The 23,693-nt window shown below is 45.7% G+C and overlaps 1 protein-coding gene across 6 annotated transcripts in view; it reads left to right on the top strand.

Annotated features, from left to right (window-relative positions):
* Window positions 1–23,693, top strand: part of LOC110504371 (glutamate receptor 3) — a 228,838-nt gene that overhangs the window by 176,523 nt on the left and 28,622 nt on the right. For all 6 annotated transcript variants that reach the window (XR_005041266.1, XM_036970542.1, XM_036970543.1 and 3 more), the window contains 3 exons: window positions 1,757–1,963; window positions 11,781–12,154; window positions 14,510–14,708. Coding sequence is in view for 5 of the 6 variants with exons in the window: in XM_036970542.1 (XP_036826437.1) it covers window positions 1,757–1,963; window positions 11,781–12,154; window positions 14,510–14,708 (780 nt within the window). In the remaining variant the exon portion in view is untranslated. The remainder of the gene's footprint in view (window positions 1–1,756; window positions 1,964–11,780; window positions 12,155–14,509; window positions 14,709–23,693) is intronic.

The raw sequence follows: 23,693 nt of genomic DNA on the forward strand, positions 1-23,693 counted from the left end.
GGGTTAAAAGCACGCTCCGCTCTCCTGGTGGTGTTCGTCTTTTAAATATTTATGTATTTCCTTACAAGATATATTTTTTATTTGAAGTTTGGGATTGTAATGAAAATGGCTCCCTTTTCGCAGAGTTTTTTTTGTTTGTTGCAATGACTATTACCAAAAGCTTCCACATTTGCTCAGTGATTGGTGCAATGTGCTTGTTGATGATTATGTTGCGATGTCAATGTAGTCGCACTCACTTCCCTCTCCAAGTCATGGCCATTTACTTCATGAACCTCCACCCCCATCCCACTCTGAGCTAACCTACACCCAGCCTACCAATACACCCAGCCTTACACCCACCTAACCCACACCCAGCCTACCAATACACCCAGCCTTACACCCACCTAACCCACACCCAGCCTACCAATACACCCAGCCTACCAATACACCCAGCCTTACACCCACCTAACCCACACCTAGCCTACCAATACACCCAGCCTACCAATACACCCAGCCTTACACCCACCTAACCCACACCCAGCCTACCAATACACCCAGCCTACCAATACACCCAGCCTTACACCTACCTAACCCACACCCAGCCTACCAATACACCCAGCCTACCAATACACCCAGCCTTACACCCACCTAACCCACACCCAGCCTACCAATACACCCAGCCTACCAATACACCCAGCCTTACACCCACCTAACCCACACCCAGCCTACCAATACACCCAGCCTACCAATACACCCAGCCTACCAATACACCCAGCCTTACACCCACCTAACCCACACCCAGCCTACCAATACACCCAGCCTACCAATACACCCAGCCTTACACCTACCTAACCCACACCCAGCCTACCAATACACCCAGCCTACCAATACACCCAGCCTTACACCCACCTAACCCACACCCAGCCTACCAATACACCCAGCCTACCAATACACCCAGCCTTACACCCACCTAACCCACACCCAGCCTACCAATACACCCAGCCTACCAATACACCCAGCCTTACACCCACCTAACCCACACCCAGCCTACCAATACACCCAGCCTTACACCCACCTAACCCACACCCAGCCTACCAATACACCCAGCCTACCAATACACCCAGCCTTACACCCACCTAACCCACACCCAGCCTACCAATACACCCAGCCTACCAATACACCCAGCCTTACACCCACCTAACCTACACCCAGCCTACCAATACACCCAGCCTACCAATACACCCAGCCTTACACCCACCTAACCCACACCCAGCCTACCAATACACCCAGCCTACCAATACACCCAGCCTTACACCCACCTAACCCACACCCAGCCTACCAATACACCAGCCTACCAATACACCCAGCCTTACACCCACTTAACCTACTCCCACAAACCTCTAACTACTGCATATTGTACCTTTAGCAAGACACTGTGAGAAGCATGTGGTCCTCTTCGACTGGTAGTTTGTCACACTCACACACACACACACACACACACACACACACACACACAACTGTTCCCCAGGGCTAAGATACAGGAGGCTGAGTGAATTAGGGCTGGGGGTCCGCTGGCCACCACAGCTTGGTAAAACACCTACCTGGCTTGTCATCCTGCTGTTATCAACATGTATTGCAATGCATCTGTGGTGTTTCATCTGGACATGCCTGGCTGCATGAGACTACTGGTTGAAGCAACTGTGTGTGTGTGCGTGTGACTGTGTCTGTGTGTGTGTGTGTGTGACAATAAACCAGCATGTGATCTGATTGTTAACAGGAAGCCCCTTATGTGATGTACAAGAAACACCAGATGAATCTGGAGGGGAATGACAGATATGAAGGCTACTGTGTCGATTTAGCTGCCGAAATTGCAAAACATGTGGGGATAAGATACAAACTGTCAGTAGTAGCAGACGGGAAGTACGGTGCGCGGGATCCAGACACCAAGACGTGGAACGGGATGGTGGGGGAACTGGTCTATGGGGTGAGTGGAGTCATCTCTCAGTCTCTCACTGATGTTCATTGTTACTTCACCAAAGAATGCATCCCAAATATCACTTCATTCCCTACATAGTACACTACTTTTGACCAGGATCCATAGGGCTCTATATAGTGCACTATATAGGGAATAGAGTTCCATTTGGGATGCATCATTTGTTTAAACATTCACTACCAGCAGTTGAAAGAGAAAATGTATGTCTTAACAATGTGATTGTGTTACAAGGTTTATAGTCTGCCTCCTATTTTACATTTGTCATTTAGCAGACGCTCTTATCCAGAGAGACTTACAGTAGTGAGTCATTTAGCAGACGGTCTTATCCAGAGAGACTTACCAGAGAGACTTACAGTAGTGAGGACTCAAACCCAGAACCCTGACGCCATGCTCTACCAACTGACGTATATTAAAAGGACGATAGGGGAGCAGGGGAGAGGGCCGTCTATTAAACGGATGATAGAGGAGCAGGGGAGAGGGCCGTCTATTAAACGGATGATAGAGGAGCAGGGGAGAGGGCCGTCTATGAAATGGATGATAGGGGAGCAGGGGAGAGGGCCGTCTATTAAACAGATGATAGGGGAGCAGGGGAAAGGGCCGTCTATTAAACGGATGACAGAGGAGCAGGGGAGAGGGCCGTCTATTAAATGGATGATAGGGGAGCAGGGGAGAGGGCCGTCTATTAAAGGATGATAGGGGAGCAGGGGAGAGGGCCGTCTATTAAATGGATGACAGAGGAGCAGAGGAGCAGGGGAGAGGGCCATCTATTAAATAGATGATAGAGGAGCAGGGGAGAGGGCCTCTATTAAATAGATGATAGAGGAGCAGGGGAGAGGGCCGTCTATTAAATGGATGACAGAGGAGCAGAGGAGAGTGCCGTCTATTAAATAGATGATAGAGGAGCAGGGGAGAAGGCCGTCAATTAAATAGATGATAGAGGAGCAGGGGAGCAGGGGAGAGGGCAGTCTATTAAAGGATGATAGGGGAGCAGGGGAGAGGGCCGTCTATTAAAGGATGATAGGGGAGCAGGGGAGAGGGCCGTCTATTAAATGGATGATAGGGGAGCAGGGGAGCAGGGGAGAGGGCCGTCTGTTAAATGGATGATAGGGGAGCAGGGGAGAGGGCCGTCTATTAAATGGATGATAGGGGAGCAGGGGAGTGGGCCGTCTATTAAACGGATGACAGAGGAGCAGGGGAGAGGGCCGTCTATTAAATGGATGACAGAGGAGCAGGGGAGAGGGCCATCTATTAAATAGATGATAGAGGAGCAGGGGAGAGGGCCTCTATTAATAGATGATAGAGGAGCAGGGGTGCAGGGGAGAGGGCCGTCTATTAAATGGATGACAGAGGAGCAGAGGAGAGTGCCGTCTATTAAACGGATGACAGAGGTGCAGGGGAGCAGGGGAGAGGGCCGTCTATTAAATGGATGACAGAGGAGCAGGGGAGAGGGTCGTTTATTAAATAGATGATAGAGGAGCAGGGGTGCAGGAGAGGGCCGTCTATTAAATGGATTATAGGGGAGCAGGGGAGAGGGCCGTCTATTAAAAAGATGATAGTGGAGCAGGGGAGAGGGCCATCTATTAAATAGATGATAGAGGAGCAGGGGAGAGGGCCGTCTATTAAATGGATGACAGAGGAGCAGGGGAGAGGGCCGTCTATTAAATAGATGATAGGGGAGCAGGGGAGCAGGGGAGAGGGCCGTCTATTAAATGGATGACAGAGGAGCAGGGGAGAGGGCCTCTATTAAATGGATGATAGAGGAGCAGGGGAGAGGGCCGTCTATTAAATAGATGACAGAGGAGCAGGGGAGAGGGCCGTCTATTAAATAGATGATAGAGGAGCAGGGGAGAGGGCCGTCTATTAAATGGATGACAGAGGAGCAGGGGAGAGGGCATCTATTAAATAGATGATAGAGGAGCAGGGGAGCAGGGGAGCAGGGGAGAGGGCCGTCTGTTAAACGGATGACAGAGGAGCAGGGGAGAGGGCCGTCTATTAAATGGATGACAGAGGAGCAGGGGAGAGGGCCGTCTATTAAATGGATGACAGGGGAGCAGGGGAGAGGGCCGTCTATTAAATGGATGACAGGGGAGCAGGGGAGAGGGCCGTCTATTAAATGATGACAGAGGAGCAGGGGAGAGGGCCGTCTATTAAATAGATGATAGAGGAGCAGGGAAGCAGGGGAGAGGGCCGTCTATTAAATGGATGACAGAGGAGCAGGGGAGCAAGGGAGCAGGGGAGAGGGCCGTCTATTAAATAGATGATAGAGGAGCAGGGGAGAGGGCCGTCTATTAAATAGATGACAGAGGAGCAGGGGAGAGGGCCGTCTATTAAATGGATGACAGAGGAGCAGGGGAGAGGGCCGTCTATTAAATAGATGACAGAGGAGCAGGGGAGAGGGCCGTCTATTAAATAGATGATAGGGGAGCAGGGGAGAGGGCCGTCTATTAAATACTTGACAGAGGAGCAGGGGAGAGGGCCGTCTATTAAACAGATGATAGAGGAGCAGGGGAGCAGGGGAGAGGGCCGTCTATTAAATAGATGATAGAGGAGCAGGGGAGAGGGCCGTCTATTAAACAGATGATAGAGGAGCAGGGGAGAGGGCATCTATTAAATGGATGACAGAGGAGCAGGGGAGAGGGCCGTCTATTAAATGGATGACAGAGGAGCAGGGGAGAGGGCCGTCTATTAAATGGATGACAGAGGAGCAGGGGAGCAAGGGAGCAGGGGAGAGGGCCGTCTATTAAATAGATGACAGAGGAGCAGGGGAGAAGGCCGTCTATTAAATGGATGACAGAGGAGCAGGGGAGAGGGCCGTCTATTAAATAGATGACAGAGGAGCAGGGGAGAGGGCCGTCTATTAAATAGATGATAGGGGAGCAGGGGAGAGGGCCGTCTATTAAATACTTGACAGAGGAGCAGGGGAGAGGGCCGTCTATTAAACAGATGATAGAGGAGCAGGGGAGCAGGGGAGAGGGCCGTCTATTAAATAGATGATAGAGGAGCAGGGGAGAGGGCCGTCTATTAAATAGATGATAGAGGAGCAGGGGAGCAGGGGAGAGGGCCGTCTATTAAATAGATGATAGAGGAGCAGGGGAGAGGGCCGTCTATTAAATGGATGACAGAGGAGCAGGGGAGAGGGCCGTCTATTAAATGGATGACAGAGGAGCAGGGGAGAGGGCCGTCTATTAAATGGATGACAGAGGAGCAGGGGAGCAGGGAGAGGGCCGTCTATTAAATAGATGATAGAGGAGCAGGGGAGAGGGCCGTCTATTAAACGGATGACAGAGGAGCAGGGGAGAGGGCCGTCTATTAAATGGATGATAGAGGAGCAGGGGAGAGGACCGTCTATTAAATGGACGACAGAGGAGCAGGGGAGCAGGGGAGAGGGCCGTCTATTAAATAGATGATAGAGGAGCAGGGGAGAGGGCCGTCTATTAAACGGATGATAGGGGAGCAGGGGAAAGGGCCGTCTATTAAATGGATGACAGAGGAGCAGGGGAGCAGGGGAGAGGGCCGTCTATTAAATGGATGACAGAGGAGCAGGGGAGCAGGGGAGAGGGCCGTCTATTAAATAGATGATAGAGGATCTGTGATTATGTCCATCACCATCCACCGTGTCAATGTCAATGTCAATGAACTCAGTTCCGGCGCCGACAGAGATGGCCACCTCGCTTCGCGTTCCTAGGAAACTATGAAGTATTTTATTTTCTTTACGTGTTATTTCTTACATTGTTACCCCAGGTAATCTTAGGTTTCATTACATACAGTCGGGAGGAACTACTGAATATAAGAGCAACGTCAACTCACCATCATTACGACCAGGAATATGACTTTCCCGAAGCGGATCCTGTGTTCTGCCTTCCACCCAGGACAATGGATCGAATCCCAGCCGGCGACCCAAAACAACAACGCTGTAAAAGTGGAAAACAAAGCGGTCTTCTGGTCAGGCTCCGGAGATGGGCACATCACGCACCACTCCCTAGCATACTACTCACCAATGTCCAGTCTCTTGACAACAAGGTTGATGAAATCCGAGCAAGGGTAGCATTCCAGAGAGACATCAGAGACTGTAACGTTCTTTGCTTCACGGAAACATGGCTCACTCGAGACACGCTATCGGAGTCGGTGCAGCCAGCTGGTTTCTTCACACATCGCGCTGACAGAAACAAGCATCTTTCTGGTAAGAAGAGGGGCGAGGGGGGATTCCTTATGATTAACGAGACGTGGTGTGGTCATAACAACATACAGGAACTCAAGTCCTTCTGTTCACCTGACTTAGAATTCCTCACAATCAAATGTTGACCGCATTATCTACCAAGATAATTCTCTTTGATTATAATCACAGCCGCATATATTCCCCCCCAAGCAGACACAACGATGGCTCTGAACGAACTTTATTTGACTCTATGTAAATTGGAAACCACATTTCCTGAGGCTGCATTCATTGTAGCTGGGGATTTTAACAAGGGTAATCTGAAATCAAGACTCCCTAAATTCTATCAGCATATTGATTGTGCTACCAGGGCTGGTAAAACCCTGGATAATTTTTATTCTAACTTCCGTGACGTATATAAGGCCCTCCCCCGCACTCCTTTCGGAAAAGCTGACCATGACTCCATTTTGTTGCTCCCAGCCTACAGACCGAAACTAAAACAAGAAGCTCCCGTGCTCAGGCCTGTTCAACGCTGGTCCGACCAATCTGATTCCACGCTTCAAGATTGCTTCGATCACGTGGATTGGGATATGTTCCGCATTGCGTCAAACAACAACATTGACAAATACGCTGATTCGGTGAGCGAGTTCATTAGAAAGTGCATCGGCAATGTTATACCCACAGCAACGATTAAAACATTCCCAAACCAGAAACCGTGGATTGATGGCAGCATTCGCGCGAATCTGAAAGCGCGAACCACTGCTTTTAACCAGGGCAAGGTGTCCGGAAACATGACCGAATACAAACAGTGTAGCTATTCCCTCCGCATGGCAATCAAACAAGCTAAGCGTCAGTATAGAGACAAAGTAGAGTCTCAATTCAATGGTTCAGACACAAGAGGTATGTGGCAGGGTCTACAGTCAATCACGGATTACAAAAAGAAAACCAGCCCCGTCACGGACCAGGATGTCTTGCTCCCAGACAGACTAAATAACTTTTTTTGCTCACTTTGAGGTCAATACAGTGCCACTGACACGGCCCGCAACCAAAACATGCGGACTCTCCTTCACTGCAGCCGATGTGAGTAAAACATTTAAACGTGTTAACCCTCGCAGGGCTGCAGGCCCAGACGGCATCCCCAGCCGCGTCCTCAGAGCATGCGCAGACCAGCTGGCTGGTGTGTGTACGGACATATTCAATCAATCCTTATCCCAGTCTGCTGTTCCCACATGCTTCAAGAGGGCCACCATTGTTCCTGTTCCGAAGAAAGCTAAGGTAACTGAGCTAAACGACTACCGCACTGTAGCACTCACTTCCGTCATCACGAAGTGCTTGGAGAGACTAGTCAAGGACTATATAACCTCCACCCTACATGACACCCTAGACCCACTCCAATTTGCTTACCGCCCCAATAGGTCCACAGACGATGCTATCGCAACCACACTGCACACTGCCCTAACCCATCTGGACAAGAGGAATACCTATGTGATGATGCTGTTCATCGACTACAGCTCAGCATTTAACACCATAGTACCCTCCAAACTCGTCATCAAGCTCGAGACTCTGGGTCTCGACCCCGCCCTGTGCAACTGGGTGATGAAGGTAGGTAACAACATCTCCACTCCGCTGATCCTCAACACTGGGGCCCCACAAGGGTGCGTTCTGAGCCCTCTCCTGTACTCCCTGTTCACCCATGACTGCGTGGCCATGCACGCCTCCAACTCAATCATCAAGTTTGCGGACGACACCACAGTAGTAGGCTTAATTACCAACAATGACGAGACGGCCTACAGGGAGGAGTTGAGGGCCCTCGGAGTGTGGTGTCAGGAAAATAACCTCAACGTCAACAAAACAAAGGAGATGATTGTGAACTTCAGGAAATAGCAGAGGGAGCACCCCCCTATCCACATCAACGGGACAGTAGTGGAGAGGGTAGTAAGTTTTAAGTTCCTCGGCGTACACATCACAGAAAAACTGAATTGGTCCACCCACACATACATCATTGTGAAGAAGGCGCAGCAGTGCCTCTTCAACCTCGGCTTGTCACCAAAAGCACTCACAAACTTCTACAGATGCACAATCGAGAGCATCCTGTCGGGCTGTATCACCGCCTGGTACGGCAACTGGTCCGCCCACAACCGTAAGGCTCTCCAGAGGGTAGTGAGGTCTGCACAACGCATCAACGGGGGCAAACTACCTGCCCTCCAGGACACCTACACCACCCAATGTCACAGGAAGGCCATAAAGATCATCAAGGACAACAACCACCCGAGCCACTGCCTGTTCACCCCGCTGTCATCCAGAAGGCGAGGTCAGCACAGGTGCATCAAAACAGGGACAGAGAGACTGAAAAACAGCTTCTATCTCAAGGCCATCAAACTGTTAAACAGCCACCACTAACATTGAGTGGCTGCTGCCAACATACTGACTCAACTCCATCCACTTTAATAATGGAAATTGATGGAAATGTATGTAAAAAATGTATCACTAGCCACTTAATATAATGTTTACATTACATCTCATATGTATATGTATATACTGTACTCTATATCATATACTGCATCTTGCCATCTTTATGTGATACATGTATCACTAGCCATTTTAAACAATGCCACTTTATGTTTACATACCCTACATTACTCATCTCATATGTATATACTGCACTCTATACCATCTACTGCATCTTGCCTTTGCCGTTCTGTACCATCACTCATTCATATATCTTTATGTACATATTCTTCCTCCCTTTACACTTGTGTGTATAAGGTAGTAGTTGTGGAATTGTTAGGTTAGATTACTCGTTGGTTATTACTACATTGTCGGAACTAGAAGCACAAGCATTTCGCTACACTCGCATTAACATATGCTAACCATGTGTATGTGACAAATAACATTTGATTTGATGTGGTTATTTATGTCCATCACCATAGACCGTGTCAACGTGGTTACACGTGGGCAGTCAGGCCAAGCAGGTCTAATGATTGTGTAAAGGCTAGGTGACCTTCTGTCCAGGAAATTAATGTGATCTTAGCTGTCATTTAAAGGTTAGCCCTAAAACCCTGAAACTCTTTCTCTATGGCTGAGTGTTCTCTTCTCTATTGATTGACCGTTACCACGGACACCGTTAGACTTAAGTGGTTATATTATAGCACTGCTGCCTAGGCTACGATCACCGTGTCCACAGGGTACAGAAACATCACAGTAACGCCTCCATTGGGTTTATTGTTGTATCCCCCCCCCCCCACTGTTTGAACTTGTACAAAACATTCTCTCCTCATGTTGCTTTATCATGTTTTTCTGCTTCTGTTAATGTACTTGTAGAAACAAAAGCTTTAGGACACAATACAAAAGACGTGTACTTCACGGATCACTTCCTGTGAACAAAAGCCGCTGTTTGATGAACTTCGTCGTGTGCTACACCCAAGCTGGTTGATGAACTGTGTCGTGTGCTACACCCAAGCTGGTTGATGAAGTACATCGTGTGCTACACCCAAGCTGAATGATGAACTGTGTCGTGTGCTACACCCAAGCTGGTTGATGAACTACATCGTGTGCTACACCCAAGCTGAATGATGAACTGTGTCGTGTGCTACACCCAAGCTGGTTGATGAACTGTGTCGTGTGCTACACCCAAGCTGGTTGATGAACTACATCGTGTGCTACACCCAAGCTGGTTGATGAACTGTGTCGTGTGCTACACCCAAGCTGGTTGATGAACTGTGTCGTATGCTACACCCAAGCTGGTTGATGAACTGTGTCGTATGCTACACCCAAGCTGGTTGATGAACTGTGTCGTATGCTACACCCAAGCTGGTTGATGAACTGTGTCGTGTGCTACACCCAAGCTGGTTGATGAACTGTGTCGTGTGCTACACCCAAGCTGGTTGATGAACTGTGTCGTATGCTACACCCAAGCTGGTTGATGAACTGTGTCGTATGCTACACCCAAGCTGGTTGATGAACTGTGTCGTGTGCTACACCCAAGCTGGTTGATGAACTGTGTCGTGTGCTACACCCAAGCTGGTTGATGAACTGTGTCGTGTGCTACACCCAAGCTGGTTGATGAACTGCGTCGTGTGCTACACCTAATCTGTTTGATGAACTGTGTCGTGTGCTACACCCAAGCTGGTTGATGAACTGCATCGTGTGCTACACCCGAGCTGCAGCAGTAACTTGTCTTAATTCATTAGAGATTCATTCTCTTCTTCTGATGTTTTTTTTTGTTTAACAATATGAGAAAGCCCATCGTTTTGATAGTTTCATCACGACTTTCAAGGATGTGTTTTGGTAACAAGCCATGATGGGGAGGAGAGTAAGAAAGAACGACAGAATGAAAGAAAGAAAGAAAGAAAGAACGACAGAATGAAAGAAAGAGAGAAAGAAAGAACGACCGAAAGAACGACAGAAAGAAAGAGAAGAAAAAGATGAAAGGGAGCTTGGAAGATAAAAATAATGTAGATGACAAAAGTCTTGTCTCGTCTCTTCCGGGCATGGAGGCGCTCTGAATGGGATGGGAGGAAGGGAGGGAGGAATGCTGAAGTGGAGGGGTTTCTTCACACAGACTTGGGTTACTGTGTTTCTCCCACAATAACCACTTGAAAGGCTGTAATTTAAATCAAAGCTGTTCTGTTAGACACATCTGCATAACAGTTACACTGGTGTATATATTTACCGTTGTGCTACGGAAAGATGTTCAGCAACTATTATTCATCTGTCCTGAAAAGCCTTGGCTACATCCCAAATGGCACCCTATTCCCTACCTGTGCACCACTTTGGACAGGGCCCATAGGGAACAGGCTACCATTTGGTACACAGGACATATGATTGTTTTGGGGGATATTTCCCATGCCTGCGTTACAAATAAATAACGTATTCCCTTTAATTAGCTATGTATATACAAATTATGTTAGGGTTTATTGACAGTAACTGTGAGTTTCATGAATTGAAGATAAACGGAAATTTGGATTTCTGTAATATACGTTTTTATTCGTACACCTCCAAAGTTTCCAGCCTGTTCTTAGCATCCCTCTGGTTAGACCCAATCAGTCTCCCACATTCTGAAAGCTTTAAACTAACTAGACAGGGATAGACACTGCGCCATGGGGTGCTACATATTTCACATCTGACTCATACACCCATGTGTTGCTAGTTATGCCCAATCTGTGTCTAGAAATCTTTTTTGGGAAAGGTGAACATGAAATGTTTGAATATATTTTTTGCTTTTTTTCCTCCCTCTCTTCTCTGATTGTGGAAATATTTGTTGAGACTCTGTTGAACTCAATGTAGCACACATTCTACACATTATTCATGTTTCTTTGATGTTGTTGTGTTGACTAAAAGCATCCTGAGGCACAGACTGTTCAAGCTTTTCCTTTTCCTCTTCATGATGTTTTGTTTTGTCCGCTTTGAGAATACAAAGCAGAACCGTAGGCCAATATTTGAAGAAACTCTTGAAAACTGTCCATAAGTTATATAAGGAGCTTAATTTAACAAATGTATTTTCATTGAATTCTACCTCAAGTCATAGGTTAGTCTGAATCCAGCAACAGTGATACATAATATCTAGATAAAAAGTCTAGATATTATCTTAAAAGTCTAGATATTAAAATCTCAGATGGAACCAAACTAACCCACTCTACATGTTTCTGTTTCCAGAGAGCAGATATAGCTGTGGCACCTCTCACCATAACCCTGGTTCGTGAGGAAGTGATCGACTTCTCCAAGCCCTTCATGTCTCTGGGCATCTCCATCATGATCAAGAAGCCCCAGAAGTCTAAACCTGGTGTCTTCTCCTTCCTGGACCCGCTGGCTTATGAAATATGGATGTGTATCGTGTTCGCCTACATCGGTGTGAGTGTGGTCCTGTTCCTGGTCAGCCGCTTCAGCCCTTATGAGTGGAACCTGGATGAACAGGATGAGACCAAAGACCCCCAGACACCTCCAGATCCTCCCAACGACTTTGGCATCTTCAACTCTCTGTGGTTCTCTCTGGGAGCCTTCATGCAGCAAGGATGTGAGATATCACCCAGGTAGGAGACGATCTGATCGAGAAATAAAACGGACACCATAGGTCTGCCCTCAAAATACAATGTGGTAGAAATACACTATCAGCTCTCACGGTATAACATCATCATTAAACATTCATCCATGCTTCTCAAACATCAAATTTCAAAGTTCTTCCAAACGTCAATTACTTTCCCCTGGTTTCGAACATACAATCTTTTGAATCAGATGCTTACACCCATCTGCCATCCCCGTCCACAACACCATAGCAAAACCGTAACCTACTTGAAGTTAACAGCACTCACTGTTGCCCCTAGTGTCCGGTTTCTACTTCATCTCCCAACGTCCTCAGACATGGATGAATACTGACTTATATCAGGGGTGACCTGGATGGAAATGCCATAGGGTTGATCTAATGTAAAAATGCCATGGTGTTGATCTAATGTAAAAATGCCATGGTGTTGATCTAATGTAAAAATGCCATGGTGTTGATCTAATGTAAAAATGCCATGGTGTTGATCTAATGTAAAAATGCCATGGTGTTGATCTAATGTAAACATATCATGGCGTTGATCTAATGTAAAAATACCATGGTCTAATATAGCTCTGAAATAGCTCCAATATAGCTCTAATATAGCTCCAATATAGCTCCAATATAGCTCCAATATAACTCCAATATAGCTCCAATATAACTCCAATATAGCTCTAATGTAGCTCCAATATAGCGCTAAAATAGCTCCAATATAGTTCTAATATAGCTCCAATATAGCTCTAATATAGGTCCAATATAGCTGTAATATAGCTCCAATATAGCTGTAAAATATATCTCCAATGTAGCTCTAAAATAGCTCCAATATAGCTCTAAAATAGCTCTAATATAGCTCCAATATAGCTGTAATATAGCTCCAATATAGCTGTAAAATAGCTTTAATATAGCACCAATATGGCTCTAAAATAGCTCCAATATAGCTCTAATATAGCTGTAAAGTAGTTCTAATATAGTTCTAATATAGCTTTATTTTTGCTCGAATGTAGCTCTAATATAGCTCCAATATAGCTCTAATATAGCTGAAATGTAGCTCTAAAATAGTTGTAAAATAGCTCCAGTATAGCTCCAATATAGCTCTAATATAGCTCCAATATAGTTCTAATGTAGCTCAAATATAGCTCTAATATAGCTCCAATATAGTTCTAATGTAGCTCCAATATAGTTCTAATATAGCTCCAATATAGTTCTAATGTAGCTCCAATATAGTTCTAATGTAGCTCCAATATAGCTCTAATATAAATCCAAAATAGTTCTAATATAGCTTCAATATAGCTCTAATATAGCTCCAATATAGCTCTAATATAGCTCCAATATAGCTCTAATATAGCTCCAATATAGCTGAAATGTAGCTCTAAAATAGTTGTAAAATAGCTCCAGTATAGCTCCAATATAGCTCCAATATAGCACTAAAATAGTTCTAATGTAGCTCTAATATAGCTGTAATATAGCTCCAAAATTGCTCTAAAATAGCTCTGATTTAGCTCCAATCTAGCTCCGATATAGCTCCGATATAGCTCCAATATAGTTGTAAAATATAGCTCAAATTTAGCTCCAATATAGCTATAAAATAGCTCTAAAATAGCTCCAATATAGCTCTAAAATAGCTCTAATATAGCTGTAATTTTGCTCTAATATAGCTCTAAAATAGATCCAATATAGCTCTAAAATGGCTGTAATATAGCTCCAATATAGCTCCGAGGGGGGTTCAAGGGTGTGTGTGTTGGGGGAGGGGGTTATGACTGGGAGTAGAGTCCGAGGGGGGTTCAAGGGTGTGTGTTTTGGGGGAGGGGGGGGGGGGTGACTGGGAGTAGAGTCTGAGGGGGGTTCGAGGGTGTGTGTATTGGGGGAGGGAATATACTATTAGAATATACTGACTCAGCTTTAGGTTTTTCTAGCCAGGCTAACCAAGGTTTTTATGGTCTCACGGACGATGTTCCAGTGAGCTGAGTCTGTAGCTTTAGATGCAGTGGTGCATCACCTGTAGTGTATTTACTGTCATTATCTCCTACTATATGGAATGGACAGACACCAGCTGGGTTTACAAGCTCTGGTAATGGCACCTCTCTCTAATGTGTTGTTAATGCTCTCTCTCTATCTCCATCTCCTTCTGTTTCCTTCCCTCTCTATCTCCCTCACCCTCTGTTTCGTCCTACCCCCTCTCCCCTCTCTCTCCCCCTCTCCCCCTCTCTCTCGCTCCCACCCCCCCTCTCTCACTCTCTGTCTCTATCTCTATCTCTGTCTCTCTCTTTCTCTCTGTCTCTATCTCACTCTCTCTCTGTCTCTCTCTCTCTCTCTCTGTCTCTCTCTTTCTCTCTGTCTCTCTCTCTCTCAGGTCCCTATCAGGGAGAATAGTAGGGGGCGTGTGGTGGTTTTTCACTCTCATCATCATCTCGTCCTACACGGCCAACTTGGCTGCTTTCCTCACCGTGGAGAGGATGGTGTCCCCCATAGAGAGTGCTGAGGACCTGGCTAAACAGACTGAGATCGCCTACGGAACTCTGGATGCTGGTTCCACCAAGGAGTTCTTCAGGGTGAGTAACGGAACACCGGAATGCCGTTGCTAACAACTGGTCCATCAGCTAGTTGGTACACCGGGTTGATCCTCTAGGGAAAGTGATCATTCAGGGACCAATCCTATCTTCCACTTAAAGTCAAATTTACACTTATTCTCCCATTGACATCAATGCATGACTTAAGTGAAAGTTAGGATTTGACCTTCAGCAATTACTGCTGGTAACTCGGTACAACAGGCTGGTCGGCTAGTTTTTAGTACAAATGGTCAATCGTCAAGTACTGTGGAAAAAAAAACATTGAAAAAAGAGATTGTTTTGGTCTGATATCATGCGAGTTGATATTGCTATTATGGCTTCATGTCCCCTCAGACATCAAGTCCCTGACAAGTCTTCAGTACAGCCGTTAACACTGTATCTCTGACAAAAGCCACCCTGTATCTCTATCCAAACCTCAGAACAGGTCATCAGAACTGTCGAGAAGCAGAGGAGCGCTAAAAGTTCTTCCTGAAACGTTGTGACGTCACTTGAACGGTGAATTTATGCAGCGGCATTTCGGTTGTGCTGGCCTTGTCCAACCTTGAGACAGTTAGTCTGGTCAGCAGAAAGTCTGATTGCTAATGATGTACGCGCGCACGTACGCACGCACACACACACACACACACACACACACACACACACACACACACACACACACACACACACACATACTCTCTCTCTCTCTCTCTCTCTCTCTCTCTCTCTCTCTCGCTCTCTCTCTCTCTCTCTCTGAGGTGATGAAACAGAGGCCTAATCAGAGAGTCCACATCAGCCCTACAGTAACTCAGAGGGGTCAGTTCACCAAACCTAATTAGCTGGCTGTGGCTGCATGGTAACTTGGAGCTGATGAATAATGGGTCTCCAGGCCAAATAGAGAAGAGGAGATGGAAGGAAGCCATATGTCCGCTGGCAGAGAAGGACCGACGTGCCAATTAAGTTATAACTTATTAACCAAATTCTCATCTGAGAGTTCATCCATCCCCTTATCAGAGTACATACAATACAACACAGCACGTTGTGCCAGAGTGGAGGAGCTAGATTACAGTGTACTGTAACACATCACTGTGATACTGGAATATATAGCTAGGGCAAACAGTGAAGAGAACGAGTGGGTACTAGAGCAAGTGAATTGAAACAGTATGGACATCTTGCAAGAAGTGGCCACTACATTGTGCCAGTGTGGAGGATTAGGTTAGAACAGGTGCCATCTAGAACCTTTTTTGGGGGGTTCAAGGTAGAGCCCTTTTAGATTCCATGGAACCCAAAAGGATTCTACCTGGAACCAAAAAGGTTTCTCCTATGGGGAAATCCAAAGAACCCCTTTTGGAACCCTTTTTTTTAACAGTGTATCACATTGTTGTGATAATGGGAATATGTTATGATGTAGTCTGTTGAGACAATGAAGAGGCAGACAGAGACACAGTGGGTCTACTAAAACCTTTTATCTTATTATGAGAAGTGGCAATTAGCAAATGTCTATCTAATGTGTTGTTCAAAAATACCCACACAACATGACGCCGCCACCACCACGCTTCACCATTGGGATGGTGCCAGGTTTCCACCAGGTTTCCGTTTGGCATTCTAGTGGACGGGACACACACAAAATATATATATAATAATAACAACATTTGCTTTTTTGTCTTAATTTAAGGTTAGAGTTAGACATAGACAGGTTAACCGTCTATTTCATCCATCCCAGTCACCCCCCCCCCCCAACACACACCCTCGAACCCCCCTCAGACTCTACTCCCAGTCATCCCCCTCCCCCAACACACACACACCCTCGACCCCCCTCAGACTCTACTCCCAGTAACCCTCTCCCCCAACACACACACACTCGAACCCCCCTCGGACTCTACTCCCAGTCACCCCCCTCGGACTCTACTCCCAGTCACCCCCCTCCCCCAACACACACACCCTCGAACCCCCCTCAGACTCTACTCCCAGTCACCCCCCTCCCCCAACACACACACCTTTGAACCCCCCTCGGACTCTACTCCCAGACACCCCCCTCGGACTCTACTCCCAGTCATCCCCCTCGGACTCTACTCCCAGTCACCCCCCTCGGACTCTACTCCCAGTCACCCCCCTCGGACTCTACTCCCAGTCACCCCCCTCGGACTCTACTCCCAGTCACCCCCCTCGGACTCTACTCCCAAGCACCCCCCTCGGACTCTACTCCCAGTCACCCCCTTCGGACTCTACTCCCAGTCACCCCCCTCGGACTCTACTCCCACACTGATCTCAACATACCACATGAACAACATCTGTTTGATATGCAGAACACTGGACACAGCCAGGGACTAACATAGAGAATGAATACTGTTTACTGTTACACACACAATTACTGAGGCCTGTCGGGGAGTTCCAGACAGATTTCACGTATTCCATATAATGAGTGTCCTAGTTCCAATCCGGAGCCTTCAGAGTACACATGACGTGTGTAGCGTTGTTCCACGGGACTTTAATTAAAACTTGGAGAGAGAGAGAGAGACAAGGGGAAAAGCACTGATTAATGGGCTCAAGTTGTGTGTGTGTGCAAAAGTGTGAGCGCGTGTGCGTGTGCGTACGTGTGTGTGTGCGTACGTGTGTGTGTGCGTGTGTGTGTGCGTACGTGTGTGTGTGCGTACGTGTGTGTGCGTTCGTGTGCGTGTGCGTGTGTGCGTTTGTGTGTGCGTGTGCGTGTGTGCGTGCGTGTGTGTATGTGCGTGTGTGTGTGCGCGCGCGTGCGTGTGTGCGTGCGTATGTGCGTGTGTGTGTGTGCGTGCGTGGACACGTTTTCACTCTTGTATGCATCCAAAGTTCTCTCCCTGATATTGTTTGCTGATGATACAGGTGTGTTTTTAGTGTCACAGAGATCTCAATGACTTTATTAATGTTAATGATGAACTGTGTAATATCACAAAGTGGTTTAAAATCAACAAAATGTCACTGAATCTTAAAAACTATTTTTTTAGTATCTAGTCCAAAGAGCAGAGAAATCAATCCAGACTATTTATCCAGATTATATATCCAGACTATATATCCAGACTCATTCAGGTCCATATTGATAATATTCCTGTTGATTAAGCCTGTACAACACACTTCCTTGATATTTTAATTGATGATGAATTGTCATGGCAACCAAACAAAGACAATGACCTCTGAGATCACCAGAAATACGGGGACACATGTCAAAATGACATGTCTTCTATACAGAAGCACTGCTCTTAGTCTCTGTCACACAATGATCTTCCCATTCATCAGAAACTGGCAAATAACATGGGCCAGCACACAACCTACTACACTACTATCAGTCTGTCGTCTGTAGAAACACTGTAGAATAACATGGGCCAGCACACAACCTACTACACTACTGTCAGTCTGTCATCTGTAGAAACACTCTAGAATAACATGGGCCAGCACACAACCTACTACACTACTGTCAGTCTGTCATCTGTAGAAACACTCTAGAATAACATGGGCCAGCACACAACCTACTACACTACTATCAGTCTGTCGTCTGTAGAAACTCTCTAGAATAACATGGGCCAGCACACAACCTACTACACTACTATCAGTCTGTCGTCTGTAGAAACACTGTAGAATAACATGGGCCAGCACACAACCTACTACACTACTGTCAGTCTGTCATCTGTAGAAACACTCTAGAATAACATGGGCCAGCACACAACCTACTACACTACTATCAGTCTGTCGTCTGTAGAAACTCTCTAGAATAACATGGGCCAGCACACAACCTACTACACTACTATCAGTCTGTCGTCTGTAGAAACACTCTAGAATAACATGGGCCAGCACACAACCTACTACACTACTATCAGTCTGTCGTCTGCAGAAACACTGTAGAATAACATGGGCCAGCACACAACCTACTACACTACTATCAGTCTGTCGTCTGTAGAAACACTCTAGAATAACATGGGCCAGCACACAACCTACTACACTACTATCAGTCTGTCGTCTGTAGAAACACTGTAGAATAACATGGGCCAGCACACAACCTACTACACTACTATCAGTCTGTCGTCTGTAGAAACACTCTAGAATAACATGGGCCAGCACACAACCTACTACACTACTATCAGTCTGTCGTCTGTAGAAACACTGTAGAATAACATGGGCCAGCACACAACCTACTACACTACTACCAGTCTGTCATCTGTAGAAACTCTCTAGAATAACATGGGCCAGCACACAACCTACGACACTACTACCAGTCTGTCATCTGTAGAAACTCTCTAGAATAACATGGGCCAGCACACAACCTACTACACTACTACCAGTCTGTCATCTGTAGAAACTCTCTAGAATAACATGGGCCAGCACACAACCTACTACACTACTGTAAGTCTGTCATCTGTAGAAACACTCTAGAATAACATGGGCCAGCACACAACCTACTACACTACTGTCAGTCTGTTGTCTGTAGAAACACTCTAGAATAACATGGGCCAGCACACAACCTACTACACTACTATCAGTCTGTCGTCTGTAGAAACACTCTAGAATAACATGGGCCAGCACACAACCTACTAAACTACTATCAGTCTGTCATCTGTAGAAACACACTAGAATAACATGGGCCAGCACACAACCTACTACACTACTACCAGTCTGTCGTCTGTAGAAACTCTCTAGAATAACATGGGCCAGCACACAACCTACTACACTACTATCAGTCTGTCGTCTGTAGAAACATTCTAGAATAACATGGGCCAGCACACAACCTACTAAACTACTATCAGTCTGTCGTCTGTAGAAACACTCTAGAATAACATGGGCCAGCACACAACCTACTACACTACTATCAGTCTGTCATCTGTAGTAACACTGTAGAATAACATGGGCCAGCACACAACCTACTACACTACTATCAGTCTGTCATCTGTAGAAACATTCTAGAACAACATGGGCCAGCACACAACCTACTACACTACTATCAGTCTGTCATCTGTAGAAACACTGTAGAATAACATGGGCCAGCACACAACCTACTACACTACTATCAGTCTGTCATCTGTAGAAACATTCTAGAATAACATGGGCCAGCACACAACCTACTACACTACTATCAGTCTGTCGTCTGTAGAAATATTCTAGAATAACATGGGCCAGCACACAACCTACTACACTACTACCAGTCTGTCATCTGTAGAAACACTCTAGAATAACATGGGCCAGCACACAACCTACTACACTACTATCAGTCTGTCGTCTGTAGAAACACTCTAGAATAACATGGGCCAGCACACAACCTACTACACTACTATCAGTCTGTCATCTGTAGAAACTCTCTAGAATAACATGGGCCAGCACACAACGTACTACACTACTATCAGTCTGTCATCTGTAGAAACACTCTAGAATAACATGGGCCAGCACACAACCTACTACACTACTATCAATCTGTCATCTGTAGAAACACTCTAGAATAACATGGGCCAGCACACAACCTACTACACTACTATCAGTCTGTCATCTGTAGAAACATTCTAGAATAACATGGGCCAGCACACAACCTACTACACTACTACCAGTCTGTCGTCTGTAGAAACATTCTAGAATAACATGGGCCAGCACACAACCTACTACACTACTGTCAGTCTGTCGTCTGTAGAAACACTGTAGAATAACATGGGCCAGCACACAACCTACTACACTACTACCAGTCTGTCGTCTGTAGAAACATTCTAGAATAACATGGGCCAGCACACAACCTACTACACTACTACCAGTCTGTCGTCTGTAGAAACATTCTAGAATAACATGGGCCAGCACACAACCTACTACACTACTGTCAGTCTGTCGTCTGTAGAAACACTCTAGAATAACATGGGCCAGCACACAACCTACTACACTACTATCAGTCTGTCGTCTGTAGAAACACTCCAGAATAACATGGGCCAGCACACAACCTACTACACTACTACCAGTCTGTCATCTGTAGAAACATTCTAGAATAACATGGGCCAGCACACAACCTACTACACTACTACCAGTCTGTCATCTGTAGAAACACTCTAGAATAACATGGGCCAGCACACAACCTACTAAACTACTATCAGTCTGTCGTCTGTAGAAACATTCTAGAATAACATGGGCCAGCACACAACCTACTACACTACTGTCAGTCTGTCATCTGTAGTAACACTCTAGAATAACATGGGCCAGCACACAACCTACTAAACTACTACCAGTCTGTCGTCTGTAGAAACATTCTAGAATAACATGGGCCAGCACACAACCTACTACACTACTACCAGTCTGTCGTCTGTAGAAACATTCTAGAATAACATGGGCCAGCACAAAGCCTACTACACTACTACCAGTCTGTCGTCTGTAGAAACACTGTAGAATAACATGGGCCAGCACACAACCTACTAAACTACTATCAGTCTGTCATCTGTAGAAACACTCTAGAATAACATGGGCCAGCACACAACCTACTACACTACTATCAGTCTGTCGTCTGTAGAAACACTCTAGAATAACATGGGCCAGCACACAACCTACTACACTACTATCAGTCTGTCATCTGTAGAAACTCTCTAGAATAACATGGGCCAGCACACAACCTACTACACTATTACCAGTCTGTCATCTGTAGAAACACTGTAGAATAACATGGGCCAGCACACAACCTACTACACTACTACCAGTCTGTCATCTGTAGAAACATTCTAGAATAACATGGGCCAGCACACAACCTACTACACTACTATCAGTCTGTCGTCTGTAGAAACACTCTAGAATAACATGGGCCAGCACACAACCTACTACACTACTATCAGTCTGTCGTCTGTAGAAACATTCTAGAATAACATGGGCCAGCACACAACCTACTACACTACTGTCAGTCTGTCGTCTGTAGTAACACTCTAGAATAACATGGGCCAGCACACAACCTACTAAACTACTATCAGTCTGTCATCTGTAGAAACATTCTAGAATAACATGGGCCAGCACACAACCTACTACACTACTACCAGTCTGTCGTCTGTAGAAACATTCTAGAATAACATGGGCCAGCACACAACCTACTACACTACTACCAGTCTGTCGTCTGTAGAAACACTGTAGAATAACATGGGCCAGCACACAACCTACTAAACTACTATCAGTCTGTCATCTGTAGAAACACTCTAGAATAACATGGGCCAGCACACAACCTACTACACTACTATCAGTCTGTCATCTGTAGAAACTCTCTAGAATAACATGGGCCAGCACACAACCTACTACACTACTATCAGTCTGTCATCTGTAGAAACACTCTAGAATAACATGGGCCAGCACACAACCTACTACACTACTACCAGTCTGTCATCTGTAGAAACACTCTAGAATAACATGGGCCAGCACACAACCTCCTACACTACTATCAGTCTGTCGTCTGTAGAAACATTCTAGAATAACATGGGCCAGCACACAACCTACTACACTACTGTCAGTCTGTCGTCTGTAGTAACACTCTAGAATAACATGGGCCAGCACACAACCTACTAAACTACTATCAGTCTGTCATCTGTAGAAACATTCTAGAATAACATGGGCCAGCACACAACCTACTACACTACTACCAGTCTGTCGTCTGTAGAAACATTCTAGAATAACATTATCTGCCGGTTCTAGAATAACATTATCTGCCGGTTCTAGAATAACATTATCTGCCGGTTCTAGAATAACATTATCTGCCGGTTCTAGAATAACATTATCTGCCGGTTCTAGAATAACATTATCTGCCGGTTCTAGAATAACATTATCTGCCGGTTCTAGAATAACATTATCTGCCGGTTCTAGAATCAATTCAGCATCACTTTTCAAACTATTAGTTCTGCTGACTATTTATCAAATGATTCATCTTCAAGTTGCTCAATTTGTTAACGACTCTTTAAAATAATAACGTCAAAAACTATTTCACCGTCACATGTGAATTCCACAACTACTCAACAAGAAACGGACAACAGCTACGTCAACCACAGAGGCCCTGTGATCTGGAACTCAGCCCCGCCAGATTTTGCCAAGCTATCCCCATCACTGTTTTAAAATGTGTTTTATTAAGCTACTGTCCATCACAGCTGTATATCCCTAGTAGACTTTCTGCTGGGATTTTATGGGATTGTATCCCTTTTGCGTTTATTTTATCTTTTGTTTGTGTGATTTATTTATTTATTTTATAATATTTTTTACTTCACATATTGTTGTCATTTTATAACTGTGTAGAGAAAATGTATTTTTATTTGTGCTAATAAACTAAATTATGCAGCCTGGATGAAGAGCGCTACAAAGTAAATTGAAATTGACAGCGAATGATGTGCAAAACATGGGGGGGGGTACTATTTGTGTTCAACATTACAAGTTCCTCTCTCTCTCTAGCAAACTGGATTCACTGTACATGTAGTCCTGCAGACAGTTTATGTATTTTGAAAATAATAATTACCCACTTAGAAAATAATTTCCAAAATGTGTAGAGTTAGTATATCCAAAAAGCCCTGATGTCTCCTCCTCTCCTCCCACCAAGTGGGACAGCTGGCAAGGAAGAGTGGGAGAGACAGGACTGATGAACCCAGTGGATGGCTCCAGGGTTCTGGGCTGTTGGCCCCTACTCTCTCCTCTCTCCTGTCTCTGCCTCTTCTTCAGATGAACCTGTCATCTCTCCTCTCTCCTGTCTCTTCCTCTTCTTCAGACGAACCTGTCATCCCTCCTCTATCCTGTCTCTTCCTCTTCTTCAGACGAACCTGTCATCTCTCCTCTCTCCTGTCTCTTCCTCTTCTTCAGACGAACCTGTCATCTCTCCTCTCTCCTGTCTCTTCCTCTTCTTCAGACTAACCTGTCATCTCTCTTCTCTCCTGTCACTTCCTCTTCTTCAGACTAACCTGTCATCTCTCTTCTCTCTTGGCTGTGCCTCTTCTCCAGCCTCTCCACTGCAGTCTTTCTAGCCTCAAGCAAGTCTGTCTGTTCCAT

The sequence above is a fragment of the Oncorhynchus mykiss genome, chromosome 31 (assembly GCF_013265735.2).
Source record: "Oncorhynchus mykiss isolate Arlee chromosome 31, USDA_OmykA_1.1, whole genome shotgun sequence".
Lineage (NCBI taxonomy): Eukaryota > Metazoa > Chordata > Actinopteri > Salmoniformes > Salmonidae > Oncorhynchus > Oncorhynchus mykiss.